This window comes from Gopherus flavomarginatus, chromosome 9, assembly GCF_025201925.1.
Source record: "Gopherus flavomarginatus isolate rGopFla2 chromosome 9, rGopFla2.mat.asm, whole genome shotgun sequence".
In the NCBI taxonomy this organism is placed as follows: domain Eukaryota; kingdom Metazoa; phylum Chordata; order Testudines; family Testudinidae; genus Gopherus; species Gopherus flavomarginatus.
In genome coordinates, this window is record NC_066625.1 from 53,342,174 (window position 1) to 53,364,826 (window position 22,653).

Here is a 22,653-nt window from a genome sequence, read left to right on the forward strand (position 1 = left end):
CTGGACTGGGGATCTCAATCCTAGTGGCTGAAGGTTTCCCCCTCTTGAAACCCAAAGCAGATCTGAAATGAAGAAGGATTGTGTCCCAGAGTTTTTATACATTTCCTGCAGCCTTTTGGCCTGAGAAAACAGTAGGCTTAACTTCTCCCAAACATCATGTCAATTATCACAAGATAATTTATCCATTAAACAGTTCAGATACAGGTTACCACAACCTTCAAAGAGACATATAGACAATAATACTATTTCACTCAAGCGTCTTCCTAAATATTAATACTCCTTTTTTGATCTTTGAATCAAAGCTATAGCAATAAACAAGACCTGTTTGTTTACATCATAAGACCTGAGCAAACATCTACCCTTCTCTCTCTCAAAGCTCTATTTATTTACATATCTTCCTAACAAGTCTTTAAAGTTGGTCCATGGGTCAGGTCAGTCTGTGAGGTAATTAACTCTTTCTGGCCCTGTCACCTTTCAATGAGATATTATATTACACTCATAACATCACAGGTCCTACTCCAGCCACTCATGTCACCTGCTTTGTTGAAGGGACAAGCCTTGTTCAAGGAATCTGAGGCTTGGCTGTGAAGGAATAGGGAGTGCGGAGGATTGACCTGGGGATATTATGGGGGAGTTTTTCTGCTACTGTCTGCACGATGATGGGATATCAGGGTGTGACTTCATTTGAGAGATGATACCTGAGAATGTAACCTGAGCTCAGGAGGGGGATGGAGTCAGGTGACACCTTCTGCCCTGGAAACTGGACAAAGGCTGGAGGAGGAGCTGGGGGGAGGCTGGGTGAGACTCCTGGAGGGGGTTTCAGTTTGGAGCTGACTGGGGAAACAGAGGGAGCCCTAGGGTTGGGGTCTAAGCTCCTGGCCCCCCTCTCAAATTGGACCTGACTGAGGGGGTCTTATTGTCTGTACCTACAAGCTCTGGGTTGGACTGTGTTCCTGCCATCTAATAAACCTTCTGTTTTACTGGCTGGCTGAGAGTCACGGTGAATCGCAGGAAGTGGGGGATGCAGGGCCCTGACTCCCCCACACTCCATAACAACTGGTGGTAGAGGTGGGATCTACTGCACCCCATGGATGGCACTTCCTGCAGTAAGTGACTGGGGAGCAGTAAAACAGAGGGGGATTGATCAGGACCAGGCATGCTGAAGGCTCAGAGAGGAGCGGTTTCGGGGGACGAAGGAGCTACACTTAACCCCTGGGAGTATGTGACCAGCAAGAAGAACTGCTGCAGTAATGGGGTCCCCCTGATTACAGGGGTGGAGGAGTCTGCAGCTTGACCCTGGGAGAGAGGCAGTGGCCTTGTCTTCTATCAAAGCAGACACTGTGGCTGATGTGCTGCTGATCATTTTCAGTCAAGTGGGGTTCCCCAAGGAAGTCTTGACAAACCAAGGATCCAACATGTCAACCCTGCTCCGGTGCTTGTGGGAGAAATGTGGGGTCTGGCACACCTGGGCCTCACATATCACCCCCAGTCCAATAGGCTGGTGGACAGGTTGAATGGAACTCTAAAGATGATACTGAAAACCTTTATGAACCAGCCCACGCAGGACTGGGACAAATATTTACCTCAGCTGCTGTTCGCATACAGGGAGGAGCCCCAGGAGTCTACCTGGTTTTCACCTTTTGGACTGTTATATGGAAGAAGGGTAAGGGGGCCCCTGGACCTGATGAAAGAGGAATGGGAGGGGAAGGCCACTCCAGATGGAGAATCAGTGTTGGAGTATGTCCTGACCTTCCGAGAAAGGCTTGCTGAGTTCATGGGCCTGGCCAAGGAGAATTTGGCCAGAGCCCAGAGGAAACAGATGGTCTGGTATGACCGCACAGTGCAGGCCCGCGCCTACACTACCGGGGATCAGGTGATGGTTCTCATCCCCATGAGAAAAAACAAACTACTGGCCACCTGGGAAGGCCCTTTCAAGGTTGACAATCAACTAAATGAGGTAAATTATGTGGTGGAACTGTCTAACCGGGCACACCACCACTGGGTGTACCATGTTAATATGATGAAGCCATATTATGATGGGGGAATGTGGTGTTAGCTGTGTGTGGACATTGGGAGGAGCAGGGAGATGACCCGTTAATAGATCTATTCCCTGAGACAGGAACTGGCTCCTCCCTGGAAACAATTCCCCTCTCTGATCAGTTAAACCCTGTCCAGCAAGCTGAGATCAGAGGGGTGCTGCATCTGTGCCAACAACTGTTTTCCAACCTGCCATGACTCACTAATCTGACTGTTCCCCAGGTGCAGACGGGATCACACCTGCCTATAAGATGCTCCCTCTTCTGAGTCACAGGGAAAACTGGTCAAGACTTGGAAAGAGAGGTCAATGACATGCTGGCTTTGGGGGTGATCCAGCCATCTTCCACCCCTTGGGACCTCACCTGTGGCACTGGTCCCCAAAAAGGATGGGTCAATCCAGTTCTGTGTGGACTATCGGAAGCTTAATGCCATCACTGTAGCTGATGCTTACCCCATGCCCAGGTCTGACGAGCTCATAGACAAGCTGGGGGGGGGGAGCTTGCTACCTTACCACTATGGATCTTACAAAGGGCTACTGGCAAGTGCCACTGGATGCAGATGCCCAGCTGAAATCAGCCTTTATCTCCCCTCTGGGGCTCTATGAGTTCCTGACTCTGCCTTTCAGCCTCAAGGGGGCGCCAGCTACCTTCCAGCATCTGGCGGATCAGCTGCTGAGGGGGATAGAGAGTTTTGCCGAGGCTACATTGATGACATCTGTGTCTTTAGCCAGACCTGGGAGGATCATGTGTCCCAGGTTAAACAAGTGCTGGACCGACTCCAAGAGGCTGGGCTGACCATAAAAGCTGAGAAGTGCAAGATGGGGATGACCAAAGTATCTTACCTGGGCCACCGGGTGGGGAGCGGCTGCCTAAAGCCAGAACCAGCCAAGGTGCAGAAGATCAGAGACTGGCCCGCTCCCCAGACCAAAACACCGGTCCAGGCCTTTATTGGGATGGCGGGGTACACTCATAACGTCACATGTCCTACTCCAGCTACTCACATGTTGCCTACTTTGTTCAAGGAATCTGGGGCTTGCTCAACTACAGTGACTTTCAGATGACAGGTGATCTAGATCTGGAGGGGAAGTGGGAAGAGGGGTTAGGACCATCCCAGGGGACACTAACACCTGCTTAGTCTGGAGACCTGACTGGAGCAGAAATCTGGGAGCTCACCAAGTTCCTGGCATCTCCTGCAAACCTGAACACATCCACCATGAACTGCAGTGTGTCCTGCCTGGGCAATATGAAGGCTGAGGTGGTGTCATCTGATCTCCCATCCACCAGTCACCTACAAACAAGAACCAAGGGGCAGTAAGAGTCCCTGATCAGTCTTACCCACTGATGTCAATGACAGCATAGTAGGGAGAGGAGTCCGTTTCTGGGGTCAGGGTGGCCACAAAGAGCCTCAGAGCCACATGGTTCCCAGTACTGACATCAGCTTGGATATGCATGACCTCCCCCAGCTGGAACCCATTGGAGGGTCTCTCAGCACTCCAGTCATCTGCAAGGCAAGCTCACAGTGAGCAGGACAGACAGACAGGCAGGGCTGGGCTCCCCTGAAGTCTCCTCCCACCTACCATTCATCAGGCGCAGGGAGAAACCCAGCCTCTCCTCTGCAGACAGGGTGGAGCTGAAGGGAATCCAGGTTGGCTTGATGGCTTTACTGCTCACATTGTCCTTCCTGTGAGAGAAGCAAACCTCAGTCACTGAGCCAGATCCCACAACAGGGACTGAATGGGAGGGAGGGGACACTCACTTGGGATAGTGACACTCAGTAGGAATCACAGCTGGATTGGTTCTCAGGATCACTGGGTTGCTGGCAGGGATGGGGTTATAGGTCAGGCTTGTGCTGTAAACCAGGGAGTCTGGGGTCATCTGGGAAGAACTAGACATGGAAGGGTTAACACTAGCATACGGGGCATTTGAAAAGCCATTGAGATGAGCCTGAGAATGAGCCTCAGTCAGATGGAAACAAGAGCTCAAGTCTTCCAACAAGGGCCCAGTCAACTGGGAACTGCCTTTGGAAGGGCTGGACACTAGAAGCAGGGGATTGCAGAGCTCAGTCTGCTAGAGCAGCCATAGGAATACGAGAGCCACAGCAGTGCTATTTTACACAGCTCTACTCACTAGTTTCCTCTGTGCACATTGTGTAGGAATATCAGACAGTAAAACCCCTCCAAGTATAATCTGTTGACTGCTTGCAAAATACCGGGGTGCAATCCAGAGCAGTGGGAAGCTGTGTCACCCCTTGCCCTGTAACCAGCCACTAGCATGCAGGTCACCACCAGATGTTCTTGTGTAACTGCAGCCTGCCAGTCACATCTTGGCTCTCACCAGCCTGGTTCTACTGCAGGGGGACTGCAACACACTCCCAGTTCTGGACATCCCCCAGAAATATATGTACACATACCCTGCTGAAGGTTGGAAGAATTCCGCTTTGCAGAAGTGGTTTCACAACCTCTCTGGTAAGTATTTTTTTAAAACTGTATTTGTGTCTTTGGCCTTTTATTTTACTTCGATTTAAAAAATTGCCCATTAAAGTTGCTTATGTCATATTCCATTGGTTTTTTATTCCATCACTTCAATATTGGCTGAAGCTCATAGACAGGCTTCAGGCAGAGTCTGCTTCACTTTATAATGTAATACCTAGTTTATTTGAACTACATAAAAAGGGGGAGGAGTTTAAAAAAAACTTATTTTTGCTTCATAGTGTTTCATACTTTTTTGTTTCATTAATTGCACAAGCATTCACTGCATCATTAGAAGGCATTTCAGTGCTGCCTTTGAAAAATATTTAATACAAATATAGTAATCAAATCTACACTATTGTTATATTATTTTGTTTTTATGCTTAAAACTTTATTTTTATTTTTTCTACTGTACAGTGGCACCTGTACCACTGCAGCAGAGGAATATTTTTTAAAAGAAAGGCCCCTGACAATGAAAATTGTGACAATGAAGAGCCATCCTTGAAAATGAACTGTGTAAATGCCTCCTTAAGTAACATTGTCCTGCAGTCAACACAACAAAACAGACTGGATAATGATCATGGGTGGTGCGTAATGGAGGCTTGGGGAGGCAGGGCTCAGAGCTCCTCCGGGCAGCCGGGGCTCGAGGCTCTTCTGGCCACAGTGTGGGGCCCAGGGCTCCTCCAGTCCCAGCAGGCAAGAGCTGCGGGACAGAGCCTCAGGCAGAAGAGGCGGGACAGGGAGCTTCCATCCCTGACTGGGAGGTTCACGCGCCACTCATGATAATGATCCTTGTGCCAGGACACCAATGGCCACCAACTACACCTCTAAGAATGTCCTGTGTGCTCTGACCTCACCAGCGGACATAGAAGATTGTGTTAAACAGAGTTTTACCTATTCATGACAAGAAAAGCAACATCTCTACAGCCATAGATATTTCACTGCACAAAGAGGAACAAGTAACAACCAGTACAGCCCAAGATGGATTTATATCCTTCTGCAAATGGTCAGCGTTTCAAGTATGGTTGTATTTCTTTGTACCCCTTCACTGAAAGCTCAGTTGTAGAGGATTCTGTTTTTAGCTTTCCATGCCATCTCTTTGCTAGTCAATACACAATCAGAGCAAGAGAACAATTCAACAACAGAACATTCACTGAGCATGGCTTTCAGAAATGGAAATTTTTTCATCATGTGTTAAAACACAGTTGCTGGCATAAGTCAGCTTTCATTTCAGGGCAAGACTACTTGAAAATGAGGGTCAGCAGTTCAAAAAGTGTTGCAGATCAACTTGTTTCCAGTCAGGCTGTCATTAGCTGAAAAGCGCCAGTATATTGAAAGACTCTTAAAGGTCTCCATGCTGTGTGCAAGACAGGGTATTGCTTTTCAGGGGCATGATGAAATGCATGACTCTAGCAAACAAAGCCATTTTATTGAAATTCTTGAGTTGGTTGCTTTCAGTCAGCCCAGTCTTTTGAATTGACAAAGAAGCAGATATGGATACTATACCACTCACCAGCACCAGAATGATTTAGTCCATTCTGCTACAGAAGCCCTGAGAGAAAGCATTGTTGAAGAGGTCAGGCAAGCCAAGTATTTTCTGTCCTTGCTGATGAAACTAAAGATGCATCAAAAAGAGAACAGCTGTGTCTTCTTTTACGCTACTATCCAAAAGGAATCATTCAGGAAAGAGCTCCAATCTGCTTCCACATGGACAAATCTAAATGCTGAATCTGTTTCAAAACTGATTATTGAAGAACTACAGCATTTGAAGCTGTCTGTTAATTACACTGTTGCCCAGGGTTATGGTGGATCTTCTGTGCTGATGGGCATTTAACAGGAGTACAAGCTCAAATTCAGGAATGGATAACACCTGCCATTTATGTGCACTGCCAGACTTAATCTTGTCATTGCAGACATATGTTCCAGCATTGCCCAGTGTCAGAAAGTCTTTGCATTTGCTCAAGAACTGTATATCTTCTTTAGCTTACTGCACTAACTGCTTGTGACCCAAAAAGGGAACATTTCTTGATGATGAGAAACTGAAAGTAATTGCAGATCATTATGGGTCAACAGGCACTGATTTTGGCCATCTGGATGCAGAAGTTGAAGTTGCCAAGAAGCACATTCCACTCAAAAAATTGACTTAAATTTCCAAATTCTGCAATGTTCTCCGTGACTTACCAAGGGGTTCCCAGTCTTTGCTGCGTATCGTAGATATTGTGTTGAGCCTTCCAGTTCCTACAGCATCAAATGAGAGGCACTTCTCTGAATTCAAGAGAGTGAAGGACTATGTAAGATCCACAATGGGAGATGGGTGCTTAGGTGACTTGGTAATTTTAGCCTGTGAATGTGAAGCTTCAAACCACCTAGATATCAACCAAGTCATTGACAATTTTGCCAAGATGAGACCGTGGCATTATCCATTGTTTTAGATCATACCTGGAGTGGTTGGTTGGTTGTTTAAATAATTTGTTTCCCTTTAAACATTCTTGGAACAAATTAACTGTCTCATTTGGAACATAAGACATTTAAAAAACCAACAACAATTGCAGGGGTGAGCAGATTTTATTCATCTCTACTAAAGATAGTGCACAGAGTATCAAACTTGTGTTTCTGATATAATGCTCCCAAACTGGGACCTCAAGGTTTAGGATTGGGAATATCTTGCTGTATTAGCTCCTGATTGTTCTCAATGTACATATAAACTTAAAATACAGCTTTATTTGGTGTTTGTTTAGGTCTCTTTCTTTATATAGAAATCACATACAGTGCTCCTGCCAGCTAATTTCTAAGTTATTATCTGAAAAAAAACCCAAACCCCAAAACCTAGAGTTTTCAAGTGCCTAAGTAGCCCCTGGAATCACAGTTAAAGTTGCCTCCACTCACCAAAATCTGAAATGGCACTTCATCCCTGGAACAGGGAAATAGGACCAATGGGAATCAGTCCCACCTGTTAGTCAGTTCATCAGCTGCAGTTTGGGAAATTCTTGCCATGTTTTGATCAATGGAAGGCTAAGGGTGGGCTCAACCACAAAGAGACCCAGGATCCCTAATCCCAGATTTAGGCCTGTAAATCCTGGGTTTGGCTCCACGGTGATCCACAAACCACACAGCAAACTTCATAGGTGCCTAAATTCACTTAGCACCTATGTTTTTACAGTATAACGCTCCCTAGGTGCCCGTGTTTCAGTCTCTGGGCACGTGCACAGACACCTAGAGGAAGGCACTGTCTCCCCCCAAAGGGAATCATGAATGGGGGAAGTTAGGTATTCCACTGCCTAAATTGCATGTGGGGCCCAATCCAATAGGTGTGCTTAGAGGCTGCTTATCAGCTCAGGCCTCATTCACAATTCCAGCGTGACCCTGGCAGACCAGGTGCCAATTCATGCAAAGGCCCAGGCCTCATTGCACACTGACAAATGCAGAGCTGGAAACCAGTCTGACTCACCTGTGGGTTACGATAGTTAAAATAGATACTAGAGTTATGTGTTTAGATTTTATTAAATGCTTGTAGGATGCTGCTTGTATTAATCTTACCTATAATATCTGTACGCTACGTTATAAGGTAGTGTTCAATGCTTATGCTGTAACTATAAAAATATTTGCTAAGATTGTAAATCCCCCACAGCCAGGGAAGAAGCATTACCGCATGTGAAATACTTGTTCACCACAAGAGGCATTACCTCTTCCCCAGCAAGATAAAGACTTGCTCCCCCGCACAGCCCTGAAGAGGGTACAGTGCACAAGCCTTCATCCCATCACAGCTTGAATGCTGGGCGAAGGGTGTGACGTTGCATTATAATGCTCTATAGAAATATGCTTGTGAGTGTAAATATGACATAACTGGAATATGTTTTATGCTAGATATGCCATGTAACATGTCTTTGCAAAGATTATGTTCTACTGCCTGTATTCATCCTATTCGTATGCATGTATCATTTTTATATCTGAAGTTATGAGCATTGGCTCTATGCTTGTATTTAAAGTGTTTGCTGTAGAAAGCACCTAAGATAGATTTGGTCAACATAGTGTGAAGGGGTTATTCAAATAAATGGAAGTACTTGACTAACAATGGACCTTGATAGATGCCAATCCACATCTGAGCTTTCCTGGGAACATTCGGGCTAACATGTGGGCAACCTGGCCTGTAGAGAACTGAAGTCATGCATGGACATGTGACTTGCCCATGTGACTTCAAAACTCCATCTTGTAGCTGTGATTCTACACGTGGAGAGTGGGATTTCCACCCACAAGAGAGAGACTACATAAGACCCTGGAAATCCCTCCATTTTGTCTTCAGCTGACTCAAGAGATGGCCTCTCCACCCCCAAGAGATGTCTGAAAGGAACTGAAACAAAGGACAGTAACTACAGGAGTGTGAGCAATTGCTGGACCCAGACTAGGAGGAAGTCTAGTCTGTAAAAGAAATGTATTGGAGCATCTCTGAGGATGAGATTTACCTGCATTTAGTTTCTTACTGTATTAGGCTTAGACTTGCGTGTTTTCTTTTATTTTGTTTGGTAATTTACTTTGTTCTATCTGTCATTATTTGGAACCACTTAAATCCTACTTTTTATATTTAATAAAATAACTTTTTACTTAATTAACCCAGAGCAAGCAATTAATTCCCGGGGGAGCAAACCGCTGTGCATCTCTCTCTATCAGCGTTATAGACGGCGAACAATTCATGAGTTTGCCCTGAATAAGCTTTATACAGAGTAAAATGGATTTATTTGGGGTTTGGATGCCATTGGGAATTGGGTATCTGGGTGTTGGAGACAGGAGCACTTCTTAAGCTGTTTTCAGTTAAGCCTGCAGCTTTTGAGGGGATGTAGTCCAGACCTGGGTCTGTGTTTGTAGTAGGCTAGCGTGTCTGGCCCAACCAGGCAGGGTACTGAAGTCCCAAGCTGGCAGGGAAAACAGGCTCAAGGTAGTCCCAGCACATCAGGTGGCAGTCCCAAGGGGGTTTCTGTGACCCAATGCGTCGCAAAGGGCATAAAAATACCTCTTAAGGAGAACTTATTATTCCTTTGCTGCTTGATCTCTGAGGGGCGCAGATTTGTAAGCATAAGCAAGGAGTCCCCAGATGTTTTGCCTGGGTTACCCTAAAGGACATACAGAATCTGCTTATTATAGAAGTTGCCACTACCTTGTGCAACCTGACTGTAACTCATTTGTGTGGGTTTACCAGCTTTAACCTTCTAAATAACACATAACAAATGACCCAAGGAGTTGGGGGTTAGCCCCTTCCCTGTCCCTAGCTACAAGCAACACACACAAGTTAGCCCCTTCCCACCCCCATTCCATCCCCTTCCCCCAAGTCCCCACTCCTGCCCCGCCTCTTCTCCACCTCCTCTCCTGAGCACATCCGATCCCCCGTCCTTCCCCCCTCCCTCCTGGAAAGTCCTACACACCACCAAACAGCTGTTTGGCGTCAGGAAGCGCTGGGAGGTAGGCGGAGGAGCGGGGACGTGACACGCTCAGGGGAGAAGGAGGGGGAGGAGGAGGAGGTGGGGTGAGGGGAGCTTGGCTGCTGATGAGTGCAGAGCACCCACTAATTTTTCCCTGTGGTGCTCCAGCCCCAGAGCACTCACAGAGTCAGCGCCTATGACCACGGGGAGATACTGGGGTGATTGGGATAAGGCCCCTTGGTTGTATGAATCAGCAGGCTGTGGAATCTGCAAACCCCCAATCTTAAATTAATTTTCATTTGTGTTTTCCCAGGGTCAGAGCCACCCACCCTGCCAACGCACTTGGTCAGTGTGACCCCCTCCTCCTCAATGCTATGGGACCTCCCCCATTCCTGCCCCCAGCCGCTGGAAAAGCAGAGTGCAATAGCTGAGGAGTGAGTAGCTCCTCCCTCTGCTGCTGGCCTGAGAGCTGGGGGTTGGGCCGCTCCCTTGGGGCTTCTGCAGGGAACCAGAGATAAGGGTTACCCGGGGACAACTGGGCTAGCCAAGCCATTGTGGTGCAAAACTCCCTTCTCCAGACAGCCCGGGCAGTGGGATGGGATTGCAGGTGAGAGGGGTGCCCAGACTTCCCACACTCTGGTTCCAAGGAGAGGGGAGACGATCCCCCAGCTACAGCCTTTTTGGTGGAGGGACATCAGATCCAGCCTGCTCATGCTGAACTGAAGCACCAGGAGCCTCCCTCTGGGCAGGGGAGAGAGGAAGTCCCAAAGGAGTGGGTGAAGGAAGGGACACACCACATCCACCATCCCCCCAGGACCAGCTGGAATATTTGTCTCTCCTCTAGGAACCTGCCCAAACATTCCCAGGTCTCAACTCTGAACCAGAATATTTTCTGGGCTTCCAAGACACTGGATGGGAAACACCCACCTTCCAAGCCTGCACCCACTGAGCCAATCCCCGCCCACGCAGCCCCGGAGACACAGCGGCAGTCAAGCAAGGCTCCTACCTGAAACATTCAGGCCCCAGAAGCAGCTTCCAGTGTTAGCTGAAGAGTTCTCAGACCTGGCCTCTGGTTGGAGAGAAAAGACCCTGACCTGACGCCTGGGGGATGGGCCCCCAGACCAGTGTCTGCTGAGAGCTCCCCATGCTACGTGCTAAACGGGTCTGGGCACAGACACCAGAAGGGAAAACCCAGAGGTCAGCTCTGGCACGTCCCAGCCAGGGCCCCCCATGCCCACTAAGACACACATCATGGGGCCCCCACTCCCTGCTGATGAGTTCACCTAGTTCCCAGACCCCACCCACCTCATCCCCAGTCCCTGCTACAGAGACTGCCCCATTCTTACCCCTCCCCACCCCACCATGCCCAGAGCCCGAAGCTCCAGCCCAAACATCGCAGTCAAGGGCTAAAGCTAGAAGCGGCTCCTATCTGGGCCCCTGAGGTATCAAATCATGGGATCCCTCTGCTCCTTCTGGTGGGCAAGGAGGGCACCTCTGGCTGGAGACAACACCAGGGATGGGCCAACCCACACAGCTAGAAGGGGGCAGATCCCGCCATCACCCCCCCATCCCAGATCCTACTCCCTCCCCCATCCCAGCTGATTGTGTGGGGCTTCAGTGGGGCTATAGGGATGCACAGGCATGAAGGTGGTCAAGTTCATGGCATTTAAAGTGCCAGACACCTGGCCGCCCTTATGGCGTAGCCGTGCTAAGGCCCAACTCAGCGATCCTTGCTTAGCCCAGCACAGTTCTTCAGTAGCAACAGGGCCCTCCATATAGGTTCTTGGTCAATATGGTGCATTAATGGACAAATCCTCAGCCCAGGGCCCAGCCTGAGTAGCTGGCCCACGCAGTGGGAAGCCGGGCGGGGGGGGGATGAATCCCCTCTCCATCCCCCATGCCATGGGGTGGCTGCAGAGCTGCCCAGACAGCTCTGCTGCCAGGGGAGGAGGGGGGAGAGAACAGAGGGTGCCACACAGCAAGAAATGGGTCCTCCAACTCCACCTCCATCTCACCTCCTTCCCTGTCCTCACCCATTTTGTGCCCCAGCACACCCAGAGCTGATCCAGAACGGAGCTCTGCGTGGTGCCAGGGCGCTCAGTTCTCCTGCAGAACTCGGTCTTCCCTCCCTTCGTGCAGCAGAACCCCGCCGCTTCCCCAGTGGCCTCGTCCATTGCTGGGGCAGTGAAGGCACCATTCTGCCCTAGATGCCTGCAGTACTGTGCTTCCCTCCCCAGCACAGCCTGTTGTGGAGAGAGCTCCCTTTGCAATGCTTCCCTGCTGCTGTGACCCTTTCAAGAGCCGCTCCTGTGACTGGAGCAGGGCCCAGCGGCTTTGAGATACTTCACCTCACTTCCCCCACCCACCTGCCTAGTCGGGAACAATGGGCGGAAGGGAGAGCGACAGCATCCCAATAACAACAACATCCCAAAGGGAAGTGAGAACACTGCCATCCAGACAGAAAAGAGAAACACTCCTCACCTCGCCTCCCAGTGAGCTAAAGCCAGACTCCTCTCTGGGTTGGTGATGGCTTGGCCCCAGGAGACAACCTGATCCAGTTGCTCCCTCCTATGCTGGACAGATTATCTAATGTAGACCCTGCCCAGGTGACCACAGACCCTGCTCTGAGGCCCCAAGAACTATCAACAGTCCCCCCACTGCTCTGATGCTGTACAGTGCCCAGATTCCAGGAGGAAAACCCCAGAACTCCCCGCCTGCATCTCCCCACTCCTAAGCCAGGTCAGGACTGAGATGCGTGGGCAGGGCTGGGATCATGGGGGGGACAGGGAGGGGGGAGGCTGTGGGTCAGGACTGATGGGCATCAGGCCTGCATCTCTTCTGGCTAATGCACCAGGAAGCACTCCAGCTCAGTATTAAAGTGCATTAGCACAGGGTAAGGTCACCCAGCCCCTGCCCATGCCATGCCTAACCCTCCATTATTCCCTCTCCTTGGGGAGAAGAAAACCCAGGTAACAACATGTGTGAGAGGAGGGGGAGGGGGAGTCAGCTGGTGAATGCACAGCTGCAGGGGCCCTCGTCCCCCTCCACCAGCTGCTGATTCACTGCCTGGCACCTCTGCCCAGCCTCAGCTTCTGAACTCGGGGAGAATGCACCATGAAAAACATTCTAAAGAGAGCAGAAGAGGAAGCTCCTTTTTGCAACTTGCACTCCTGGCAAAAACATCTGGCAGATGGGTGTCCTAGATGAGGAGTACACTGGTGGGTGCGCCGTGGGAAGGAAGACTGAAGGCTGGAAAAACCCCTCCCTTGTTCCTCTCTCACCCTGGGAGCATTGTCATTCCCAGCTGCAAGGAATGGGCTGATATATGGAGGTGGGACTTGTCCTCAGTTGACAGCATCATCCTTTCAACGCGCCTCCATAGCGATTCAGGGCTGGTGGAAGCATTTTGCTCAGAGAGGAGAAAGGCTCATGATCCACGTTATTGCTGTCTGTATTGTTTCATTATGAAGCTGGAAGAGGTTTGTCTGCAAGCCCATCAGACAGAGCGATGGCTGAGAAAGGCAGGGCCAGCGGGAAAGAGACACAATCTGTGGGTAACGTTCCTTTCTGTAGCATCCATCTAATCTTGCAGGGCCTTGTCAGAAAATGTCCTACTCAGAGCCAGCCTCGACAAGCACGTCAGCAGAGTCCAGACCTACCACCCTGTGCTGTCGTCATGGCAGTGCCAAAGGGCGAAACAGGGGAAGATCTTGTTAGTTTCTGCCTGAGAGATAGCACCAGAACCCCTGCATGACCCAGTGGAGAGTGCTTTTCCCTCAGAGCCAATGCCCTGCTGCTGAGTTAGCAGGCGCTGTGCTGCTGGAGTCACTGTATTTCAGATGAAATGAAAAAGCAAGGTCCTGTCTGCTAGTGCCCCTCAGCAATTCCCCCAATCTGCAAGCACCAGGCTGTCAGTCTCACGTTATTGCTTGTATTGCTGGAGGGCCTGGGAGCCCTAGCTCTGAAAGGACCCCATTGTGCTAGGCGCTGTACAAACACAGAACAAAGATGCTCCTGCCCCCAAAGAGCTAACCACCTCCAAAGTGGGTAGCAAGGTTCCGCCTCCCTAATTTCTCTCTGCAGTGGCAGCTGGAGACAATAATTTTCTCCCCTTCCTGTCCTAAACTGCTGCGCAACAGTGCTGTGTTTTAGTATGGACTTGAGTGGAATCCTCCGTTAGGCATGGCCAGCTCTGTATCACTCCCTCTGAGCCCAACACAGAGGGGGCACAGCAAAGGAGGTTGTGGCCAGTGTATCCTTGCACTTTAGCCATCTGCCTCCTAGCGTGGTCTCATAGGGGCTATTTCAGCAGGCCTGAGAATCAGCCATCTTAGGGCCCTTCCACCCCCTTTGCACGTTGCACCAATGCCAGGTAGCCGGTCCTGAGGATCTGGCCCAAACTGCAAGTCAATAGAGACTCAGGTCCATCGTCTCCATATTTGGTGCCTCTTTGGCTTCGTCCCACTGCTCCCCACCAACGGTCCCTTGACCGTCACAATGTCTTTGCACATTGACAGTGTATGCACTGATCCCCACTGGGGAGGTCCCTAAATCTCTCTGATTCTAGGGCCCCACACTCCCCCAATCAAATGCTGGTTCCAATCCAGACTGAAGAGGTGAAATACAAAAAGGTAATTGAGCTGCCCCTACTTTCTGTTCTGCTAACATCGCCCCTGCAAGGAGCTTGGAGAGGAAGCTGGTGGTTACACCGACTGCGCACTACACTTGGATGCACAGCTCGCAGGAACTTGTGTCGGGGTCCCTTGCTGAAGTGAGCTTAGTGGCATGGGATGAAGTTTTGTCTCATTGCAGAGTCACCCACCCATACCTGCCTGTTGGACTTGCATGTATTAGATCTGTTTGCTCCATCCGACTAGCTGTGGTAGTAACTCTGATGGCAACACTAGCGTAGACGCGGCTCTGGCATCTTTGCCATGCTGGTGTCTCGCTCGGCTCAGAGCAGGTCTGCATGATGCAGTGCCTAGTGCCACAGTCTGCACCAGAGATCGTGAAATTGCTACCACTGGTGGAGGTGAACCTCGGGCAGCACTGATGAGAAAAGGCCTTCAGTGGCCAAAGATGGCACTTAATGGACCAGATCCTGTGCTGGCGTACAGTGGCATATCTCCAATACTTTAAATGGAGCAATGCTGATTTACACCAGCCAAGGGTTTGGCCCTACGTGTTCAAAGCATTTATTCCCGGACAATTCCCCCAAGTACCCCTGTGAGGCAGGCACCAATGAGGTCTGCAGAATCGTTCCAGATCTGTGCCGACGTAGCTCAGAGTAGCAGCTGGCACAGCTGCTGCAAAGCGCGGAGCTCAGCAGCTTTGCATGGCTGTACAAAACAAAACCCTTCTGTTTTCCTAACCGCTTCATCTTTCATGCTGCCGTTTTAGCTCTGTCTGGTTCATGGTCCTGTCACCCTGTGCTCTGGTTGGTTTTCTGGGGTTGGCTCTGAGTCAGCCTGTGGGGGTGGTTTGAGAAGTGAGTAGGCCTGACCCAAACACCACCAAGCTTTGCAGGGGCTTGATATTCAGATCTCAGATTACTGCCACAGGCCCATCTCTTCTCAATCATAGACATGGCCTTGAAAGGTCAGCTAGGCCAGTTCCCTGCAGTCAAGGTGGTGCTCATGATTTGCAAGCCATTTGTCTGATCCAGATAGGGTGACCAGATGTCCCAATTTTATAGGGACAGTCCCGATTTTTGGGTCTTTTTCTTATGTAGACTCCTATTACCCCCCACCCCCGTCCCGATTTTTCACACTTGCTGTCTGGTCACCCTAGCTCCAGATACCCCAACCCCAACCTACATCTAGTAACCACCTGAGGCCCCTGCTCCCCAGATCAGAACAGCAGCATTTCAGCACCCCACTCCACAGGTATAAATGACAGCACAAGAAGGCGTGAAGAAAAAGCATCTTCCACAGACACAACTAGCACCTAGTCCAGGTTTGCCCTGATTCTCAGCTGCGCTAACAAAATATATTTATTTGTGGCCAATGAGCCAAATTCAGCTCCCGCTTCTTCAGAGTGCTAGTGATGATAATATAGTTGTCAGGCCTGTAGATTTGCCGGAGATAGAATTTTGGGTTTTGTTTGCCCATTTGACTTTTGACATTTGTCTGTTCTTACCAATATGTGTGAACAAAGACACACTGTGTTACATCTGCCCACAAGCAGATAGGGTGAAAAGAGATAGAGCTTTTGTGTTACTGGGTATGGTGGGAGTATACGAGCGTACACTTGAAGACTACCTCAACTCCTATCTCAAGACAAGGCCAGACAGGAAGGACAAGGAGGATGGGGGTGGGAGGAAGGCATAAGAAACAACAACAAGCCAGAGAAAAGGTATCCTTGCCCGGTACATACCCTCACTCCCTACCCCTCCCGCGGGATACAAAAAAGAGATGGTACCAAAGGCCCCAGATTCAAGATCCTCCAAAACAGAATATGACCATAAATTGTAAGGGGTGGGACTAGGGGCGTGCACTGTGGGTATATTTGGGCCTGGTAAGGAGGAGGAAAGGGGAAAAGGCTCTGTAGCATACAGAGCTGTGGATATGTTTTCTTGGATTAATCCCAATAAATATCGCATTGCCTGCACTTCAGACATCTGGTCTTCCGTTTTCTGGCTGCATGACAACAACCAGGGGAAGGATGAAGGGAAAGCCCTTGACACTGCTTATTCTGGCGTAACCCCACTGACTTCTGGAGGAGCTGCACCTGCTCTGCTGCCGACATGAGTGAAAACATCCAGTCCCATTTTTAGGCAAAGTTTCCGTGCTATTTCCACATTGATACTTGGTGACAAGCTCCAGGCAAGATGGGAAATTGCTTCTTGCTAGCTTGTAGTTAGACACTGGGGCAGACAACCCCTCATCCCAGTCCTAACCCACGTGCGTGACCTACAGCAGCTGAGACTGGAATCAGGGCTCTGCTGGGTGAACCAAAATGAGGCCTTCTCCTGCTTGAGCCAAGCTCATCTCAGCTGGAAGCAACTCCAAGCTGCATGCAGCGTGGGAGGAGAATGAGCACGGGAGTGCGGGTAAAGCCAATGTGGGTGACTGTAGTTGGTAGCCAACTGGCGGAGCAGTACTGAAAACCAAACAAACATGGGGAATGAATTCCTCTCTGCTCAGCAGGGATCTTTCCAGGCTGGAGCATAGACACACTGGCAGAAAACTGAGAGAATCCCAGGGTGAAAGAGTTCCCAGCTCACTGCAGAGGATTGTCTTGACATTTACAGCAGGAATTTAACAAGCAGCTTGTGTTTAGCTGCAAGTTCTGGGGCTTGACTTCGTTGTCAGGGCCGTCCTTAGCCATAGGCAGAATAGGCAGCCGCCTAGGGCACCACTAGGTCTGGGGGCACCGCTCTGCGAGAGCCTGAACAGACGGGAAGCAGTGGAGCATGTAAGAGCAGGGCTGCTGGGTCCTAGAGAGAGCCGAATGCAGCACAGTCTGAGGGAGGGGATTGGCTGCTGGTGTCTCTGGGAAGGGGTGGAGGAAGGAAATCACCTGTGAGTTTGACTCTTTCCCCTGGCGTGAGGTGAGGCAGGCTCGGCAGCTCTGGCAGTATCCTTTGTTGTTCCCCATAAAGTCCATTCTTCTCTCTTCTGCCCCACAGAGCACCCCCCCCGTTTCTCCTCCCCCACGGAGCACCCCTCTCTTCCCCCTCCCCTCCATCAGGGCTGGGTTGGTGAGGTGCAGGGGGGAGGGGAGGCTGGCTGGCTGCCTGCTGAGGAATGAAAGTGAAAGTAACTTGCTTCCTCGGCAGGCAGCCAGGATTGGAATGGTCGCACAGGGCTGGGCTGGGTATAGCCAGATAGCATGTGCAAAAAATCAGGACAGGGGGTTGGGGTAGGGTGAACAGATGTCCCACTTTTATAGGGCCAGTCCCAATTTTTGGGTCTTTTTCTTATATAGGCTCCTATTCCCCCCCACCTCCATCCTGATTTTTCACACTTGCTGTCTGGTCACCCTAGATAGGGGTAATTGGTGCCTATGTAAGACAAAGCCCCAAATATCAGGACTGGCCCTATAAAATCAGGACATGTGGATCTGATCACCCTAGCTGGGGAGCGCATCTCTCCCCCGGGCTGGCAGTGATCCATCTCATCCAGGGGGAGCTGCACAGGGCAGGATGAGCTGCTGTGGCTCCATGGGTGCCCCGTCCCTGAAATCAGATGCTGTGCTAACTTCACCATGGTCTGTTGGGCTGGCGGTGGTGCCAACTGGCGTGTGATCAGACCTGAGGGCTTGCTGCTGCTGTTGCCACTCTGCACCCCAAGACGTGGATTTTGGCATCCTGCAGTTTTCCACCTATCTCCTCCTCTACTGCAGCTGTTGGACCAGCAGGCTGGGGGGTGAGCCAAGCATGAAAGCAGTACTGTGTTGCCATTTAAAGTGTCATTTAACAACTTGGTTTGCCAAAAATGCTTGCTAACAATCTTGAATTCAATTTCAATATTTTTTTTTAAAAATCAGTATCTTAGCCAAAAACAGAAAATTAAGTTGTTGATAATTATTTGTGACAAGTTTGGTATAGGGAAGGGAGTGGGCCAGTTTTCATCAGAGAAACAAAAAAATGTTGACTGACTTTCCTATAGCCCTGTTACTGCTAAATAGAGCCCTCCAACAATGTAATATGCTCTTCTCCTTACTAATGTATAGAGCAGGGGTCGGCAACCTACGGCACACGTGCCAAAGGTGGCATGCAAGCTGATTTTTGATAGCACACAGTGGCGAGCTGAGCGGCTCAGCCCGCCACTGCTCTGGGGTTCCGGGTGCTGCCCCATTGGCACCCAGGGTCCTGGCCCCCGGCGCCACTCAGCACCCACTGCTGACCTGAGTACCCCCAAGGAACCCCAGGCTGGCAGCAGCTGAGCATGCTGGCGGCTGAGACCCCGGTTGAGCCACTCAACCCACTGTCGGCCTGGGGTTCCATTCACTCAGCTGGCAGCAGGCTGAGCAGGACTAAATTCAATGAAATAGGAAAACAAGAGCAACTAATGACAAAGTGCAAGAGTCTAGAGCAGTGGTCCCCAAACTTTTTCGTCTGGCGGGCGCCAGATGAAGGACCGTGGTGGCGGGCAAGCATCCGCTGAAATGATGCCGAATTTCAGCGGCATTTCAGCAGATGCTCATCCTCCGGCCAGTACGTGGGTGCACCGAGAGGCCCCTGCAGGCGCCGGGGCACCTGCGGGCACCGCGTTCGGGGCCCCTGACCTAGAGAGCCTCCTGAAGCATGGTGATCGTTTTGATTTAAATGGACTTGAACTGTACGAAAAATTGAGTTGTTGCCACATGCAAAATCGATGATGGACATTGTACAGTTTATTCATACCAGCAAACTTGTTGACATATATCCTAATGTGTACATTGCCACTCGTATTCTGCTGACAATTCCTGTAACAGTAGCATCAGGAGAACGGAGTTTTTCAAAACTAAAGCTCATTAAAAACTATCTCCGCTCTACAATGAGTCAGGAACACTTAACTGGTCTTGCTATTCTTGCAGTTGAACAAGACATCACTTTGTCTTTGTCATACAATGACATTATTACTGAATTTGCAACCAAAAAAGCCAGAAAGATTGCTTTTAATTAAAAACGAATCCTTGTTTCAATACCTCTCCATAGAAGTTTCCAATAAAATGTTGACAAATTAAAAAAAATGATATTATTTGCATCATTCTGTCAAATCAGAATTTTTTCTACAGTGCTACTTCTTTAGTGCTAGTCCATCCGCATTACAGTGTGCTTAATTAAGTTAAACTGGTTTTAATAACATGCATATGGCAAGTTTTCCAATACTGTAAGCTTACGTTTGTGTTGCTAAGAGCAAGACAGGCACGGGGGCACCAGTTTAATAATCTCGCCTAGGGCACCATAAATCTTAAGGATGGCCCTGTTCATTATCACCCATACCAGGAGCAGCCCTGGGATCCCCATGTGACAGGAACTCAGGCTAAATTAAACCGGCCCCCTCATGCCCTGGCAGCTCAATCCCAGAGCAGAGCAAGTTGCACAAGCAGTTGTGTGGTTAGCGATCAGTTGCATCTGCAAGACCCCACAAATCTGCAGCAGTATCAGCATCACTCTGCAATGAGCCAGGCAGGGGACAATGAAGGTCACGGCTTCCCCAAATAGAACAATCTGCTCAGATCAATCCAAGGAGCTAAGGGGCCAGATTCACCAGCATACTCCAGTTTTTTGCACCACTCCAGTGACACCAGGTCTTAAATTCTCCTTGAGTATTTCCCGGAGCCCTGGGGCTTCAGCCCTGTGGTGGAGGGGAAGAGCTCCAGGGCTCCCACAGATTTGAAAATATTTACCAGAGTTCTGCTCCAGACTGCTCCAGTGGAAGTTAAGCCCTGAGTGACAGAAAGCAGCTGGGGGCGTGGGTCTGGTTTGGGCAGGCAGTTAGTACCATCGTCTGGGGAGGGGTCCGGTATGGGTGGGGTGGGCAGTTGGTGCCGTCATTGGGGCGGGGGGGGGGCGCAGGGGCTTGTTGCGGGAGGTTGTCTGCTTTCAGTTATGCTCAGGGTAGAATCAGCCTCTAGCTGCCTTGGAAATTGGGAGAGCATAAAAGTATTTTAAATCCACCTCTGGCTCCTCTGCTGTGTCAGGCAGAGCTCTGGTACCGCTCACAAGCTATTCCATGCTATCATACCCAGTCCCCATGCAGGGGCATAGGGGGTAGAGGACAACTTGCGTCTGCTTCTCCACCTTGCATCCACTGCAAGGCAAAGCGCAGCCTGGCCCCAAATGTGTAAGGCACTGAAAGGGTTAATGAGCCACACTCAGCTACTACGGGACAACCAGACAAGGGTTTTATTGGAAAGATTATCCAGTGGAGACAGCTCTGCCAGGAGCCGGTGGTGAAACGGGGGCGTTGCTCCAAAACAGTCATGGATCTGGGGCTGTCGTTCAGCCCCTCTTTCCCACTGTGACACATGTGTATTCCAATAGTGCAGAAATGCCCCCTAACTTCTCCATTCAAGTTGAACAGGTCCAGCCCCCGGTCCTAGCCAAGCCAAGGCACCTCAGAAGGGGGCCGGGGGTATTTCTGGAGCTATTCTGGTCTCCGAGGGTAGATCTGGTGGTTTCACTTCCTCCCCAAATGCACTCAGGTGTCAACTCTGCTCCCCTCCTCAGCCAGCCTGAGGATTCACACATCACCTCCCAAGCAAAATGCCACACTTCCTGTTCCGGCTGACTCAGTGCCCATGTCATTCTGACTCAATAAGATAACCAGAACAGAAACCACATGCCCATACCATCCTGTCTGTCTGTCCCTGCCCAGATCAGTCATGGCCTGATCCTTGGGAGCAGCTTCTCCACCTGTATAGATCAGGTCATTCCTGGAGGCACGTTTTCCGCTGCTGAGCGACAGCTATCCTCTAGCTCCCTCGGCCCTGTTAGATCAGAGGGATGTGAAACTCAATCAGTGCTGAGCTGATGACGGAAGTACAAGTGGAACTTCACTTCTAGGTGACAGACCTATTCCTGAAACTTAAGGAGCATCTCAGCTGTGTTGACTCCATGCCTGAAAGGGGGAAGCCTCCATTCTGATAGCAATCTATAGCTGGGGAGGAAGGTGCATGAGTGTATGAACAGGCAGCTACCTAGGAGATCATGGTTAGATCTCTATATACTAGAGACAGGCCAAACCCTGGGCCACGTTACACCACCAACATACTGTCCCTTGCCCTTTAACTTTGATGCTTTGGATGGGATGGAGATCGGAGTCACGCTTGTTTGGTTCCCCTGCTGCACAGCACCACATACTCCATCAGAAACACATGGTCCAAGATGGCTGCACTTGGTCAATGAGAAGGACCAATGGAACCCAGGAAATGCTTTGAGATTAGAATCAGATACCACGACTGAGAACAAAATACAGAATGGAAAGTGCTGTGGACATAGCTGGCCCATTCCCTTGAAACCAGGTTCTCTATAGTGACCCCATCCACCCATGGCTTCTTTCTAACGCCTCTCCCCCTGATGACATGTCTTCCTGCTAATACAGCCAGTGGTGCTGGAACAGTTTTTGCAGTGGGGGTGCTAAAATGCACCCCTCTTACCCCTGTCTGTGCCCCTCACTGCCCCCTAGAGCTGGGGCCGGGAGCAGGGCCATGGCTCTGGGAGTGGGGGACGTGGACAGGGTTAAGGCGGCGGAGGCTGGGGCCACAGCGAGGGGAGGATGCAGAGCCTGGGCGTAGGGCTGGTGGCTGAGACCCCAGCAAAGCCCCTAAGCGCAGGGCCGGCGGCCGGTTGGGTCCCAGGCCTGCAGCAGAGCCCCCAAGCAGCAGGACCCCCTGGCTGGCAGGGGTGCAGGGCCGGCAGCTGGAGCCTCAGGTGCAAACCTGGGGGTGCTGCAGCAACCCCTGCATTCATACTTCCCGTGCCTCTAGATACAACAGCTCCTTCCTCCCAGCGCTCTCCCCATCCCATCGCATCCCCGGCTCCAGAAACAGCAATGGGCCTGGATTCACCAGTGCACAAAGGAATGTAGGAGTCCCATTGGGTCATAGGGAGTCGAAAGAACCATCAGCATACCATGTTGAATAACAGAGCCTGTAGCCAGTGAGCTGAGACAATGATTCTGCTGTTTCAACAGCTGATAACCCATAAGGAGGAGAGATCATGCAGGGTTCACACTGAGATCAGGGCAGCAGCTGTTGATTACAAAGCCATTCAGGAAATGACTCTTTCAGGAGAAATCCTGTTCT

General features: G+C 50.3%; 1 protein-coding gene across 1 annotated transcript; it reads right to left on the minus strand.

The window, feature by feature from the left end:
• Positions 1–30: 30 nt before the first annotated feature.
• On the minus strand, positions 31–19,870 carry LOC127058560 (zona pellucida sperm-binding protein 3-like). Its single transcript, XM_050968704.1, has 6 exons — positions 19,847–19,870; positions 17,437–17,564; positions 3,793–3,885; positions 3,614–3,717; positions 3,210–3,324; positions 31–62 (listed from the first exon to the last, which is right to left on the minus strand). Coding segments are annotated over exons 1-6 (465 nt in total). The 3' UTR covers positions 31–61.
• Positions 19,871–22,653: the final 2,783 nt, after the last annotated feature.

Bases quoted from the DNA above. Each gene is read 5' to 3' on its own strand.
- LOC127058560 (XM_050968704.1), bottom strand. From the start codon at position 19,870: ATGGGGATCCCAGGGCTGCTCCTG. The intron at 17,565-19,846 runs GTATGGGTGATA...TCCGTGGGGGAG, and splicing joins GGATCCCAGGGCTGCTCCTG to GAGAAACGGGGGGGGTGCTC. The intron at 3,718-3,792 runs GTGAGTGTCCCC...CTTCTCTCACAG, and splicing joins ACTGAGTGTCACTATCCCAA to GAAGGACAATGTGAGCAGTA.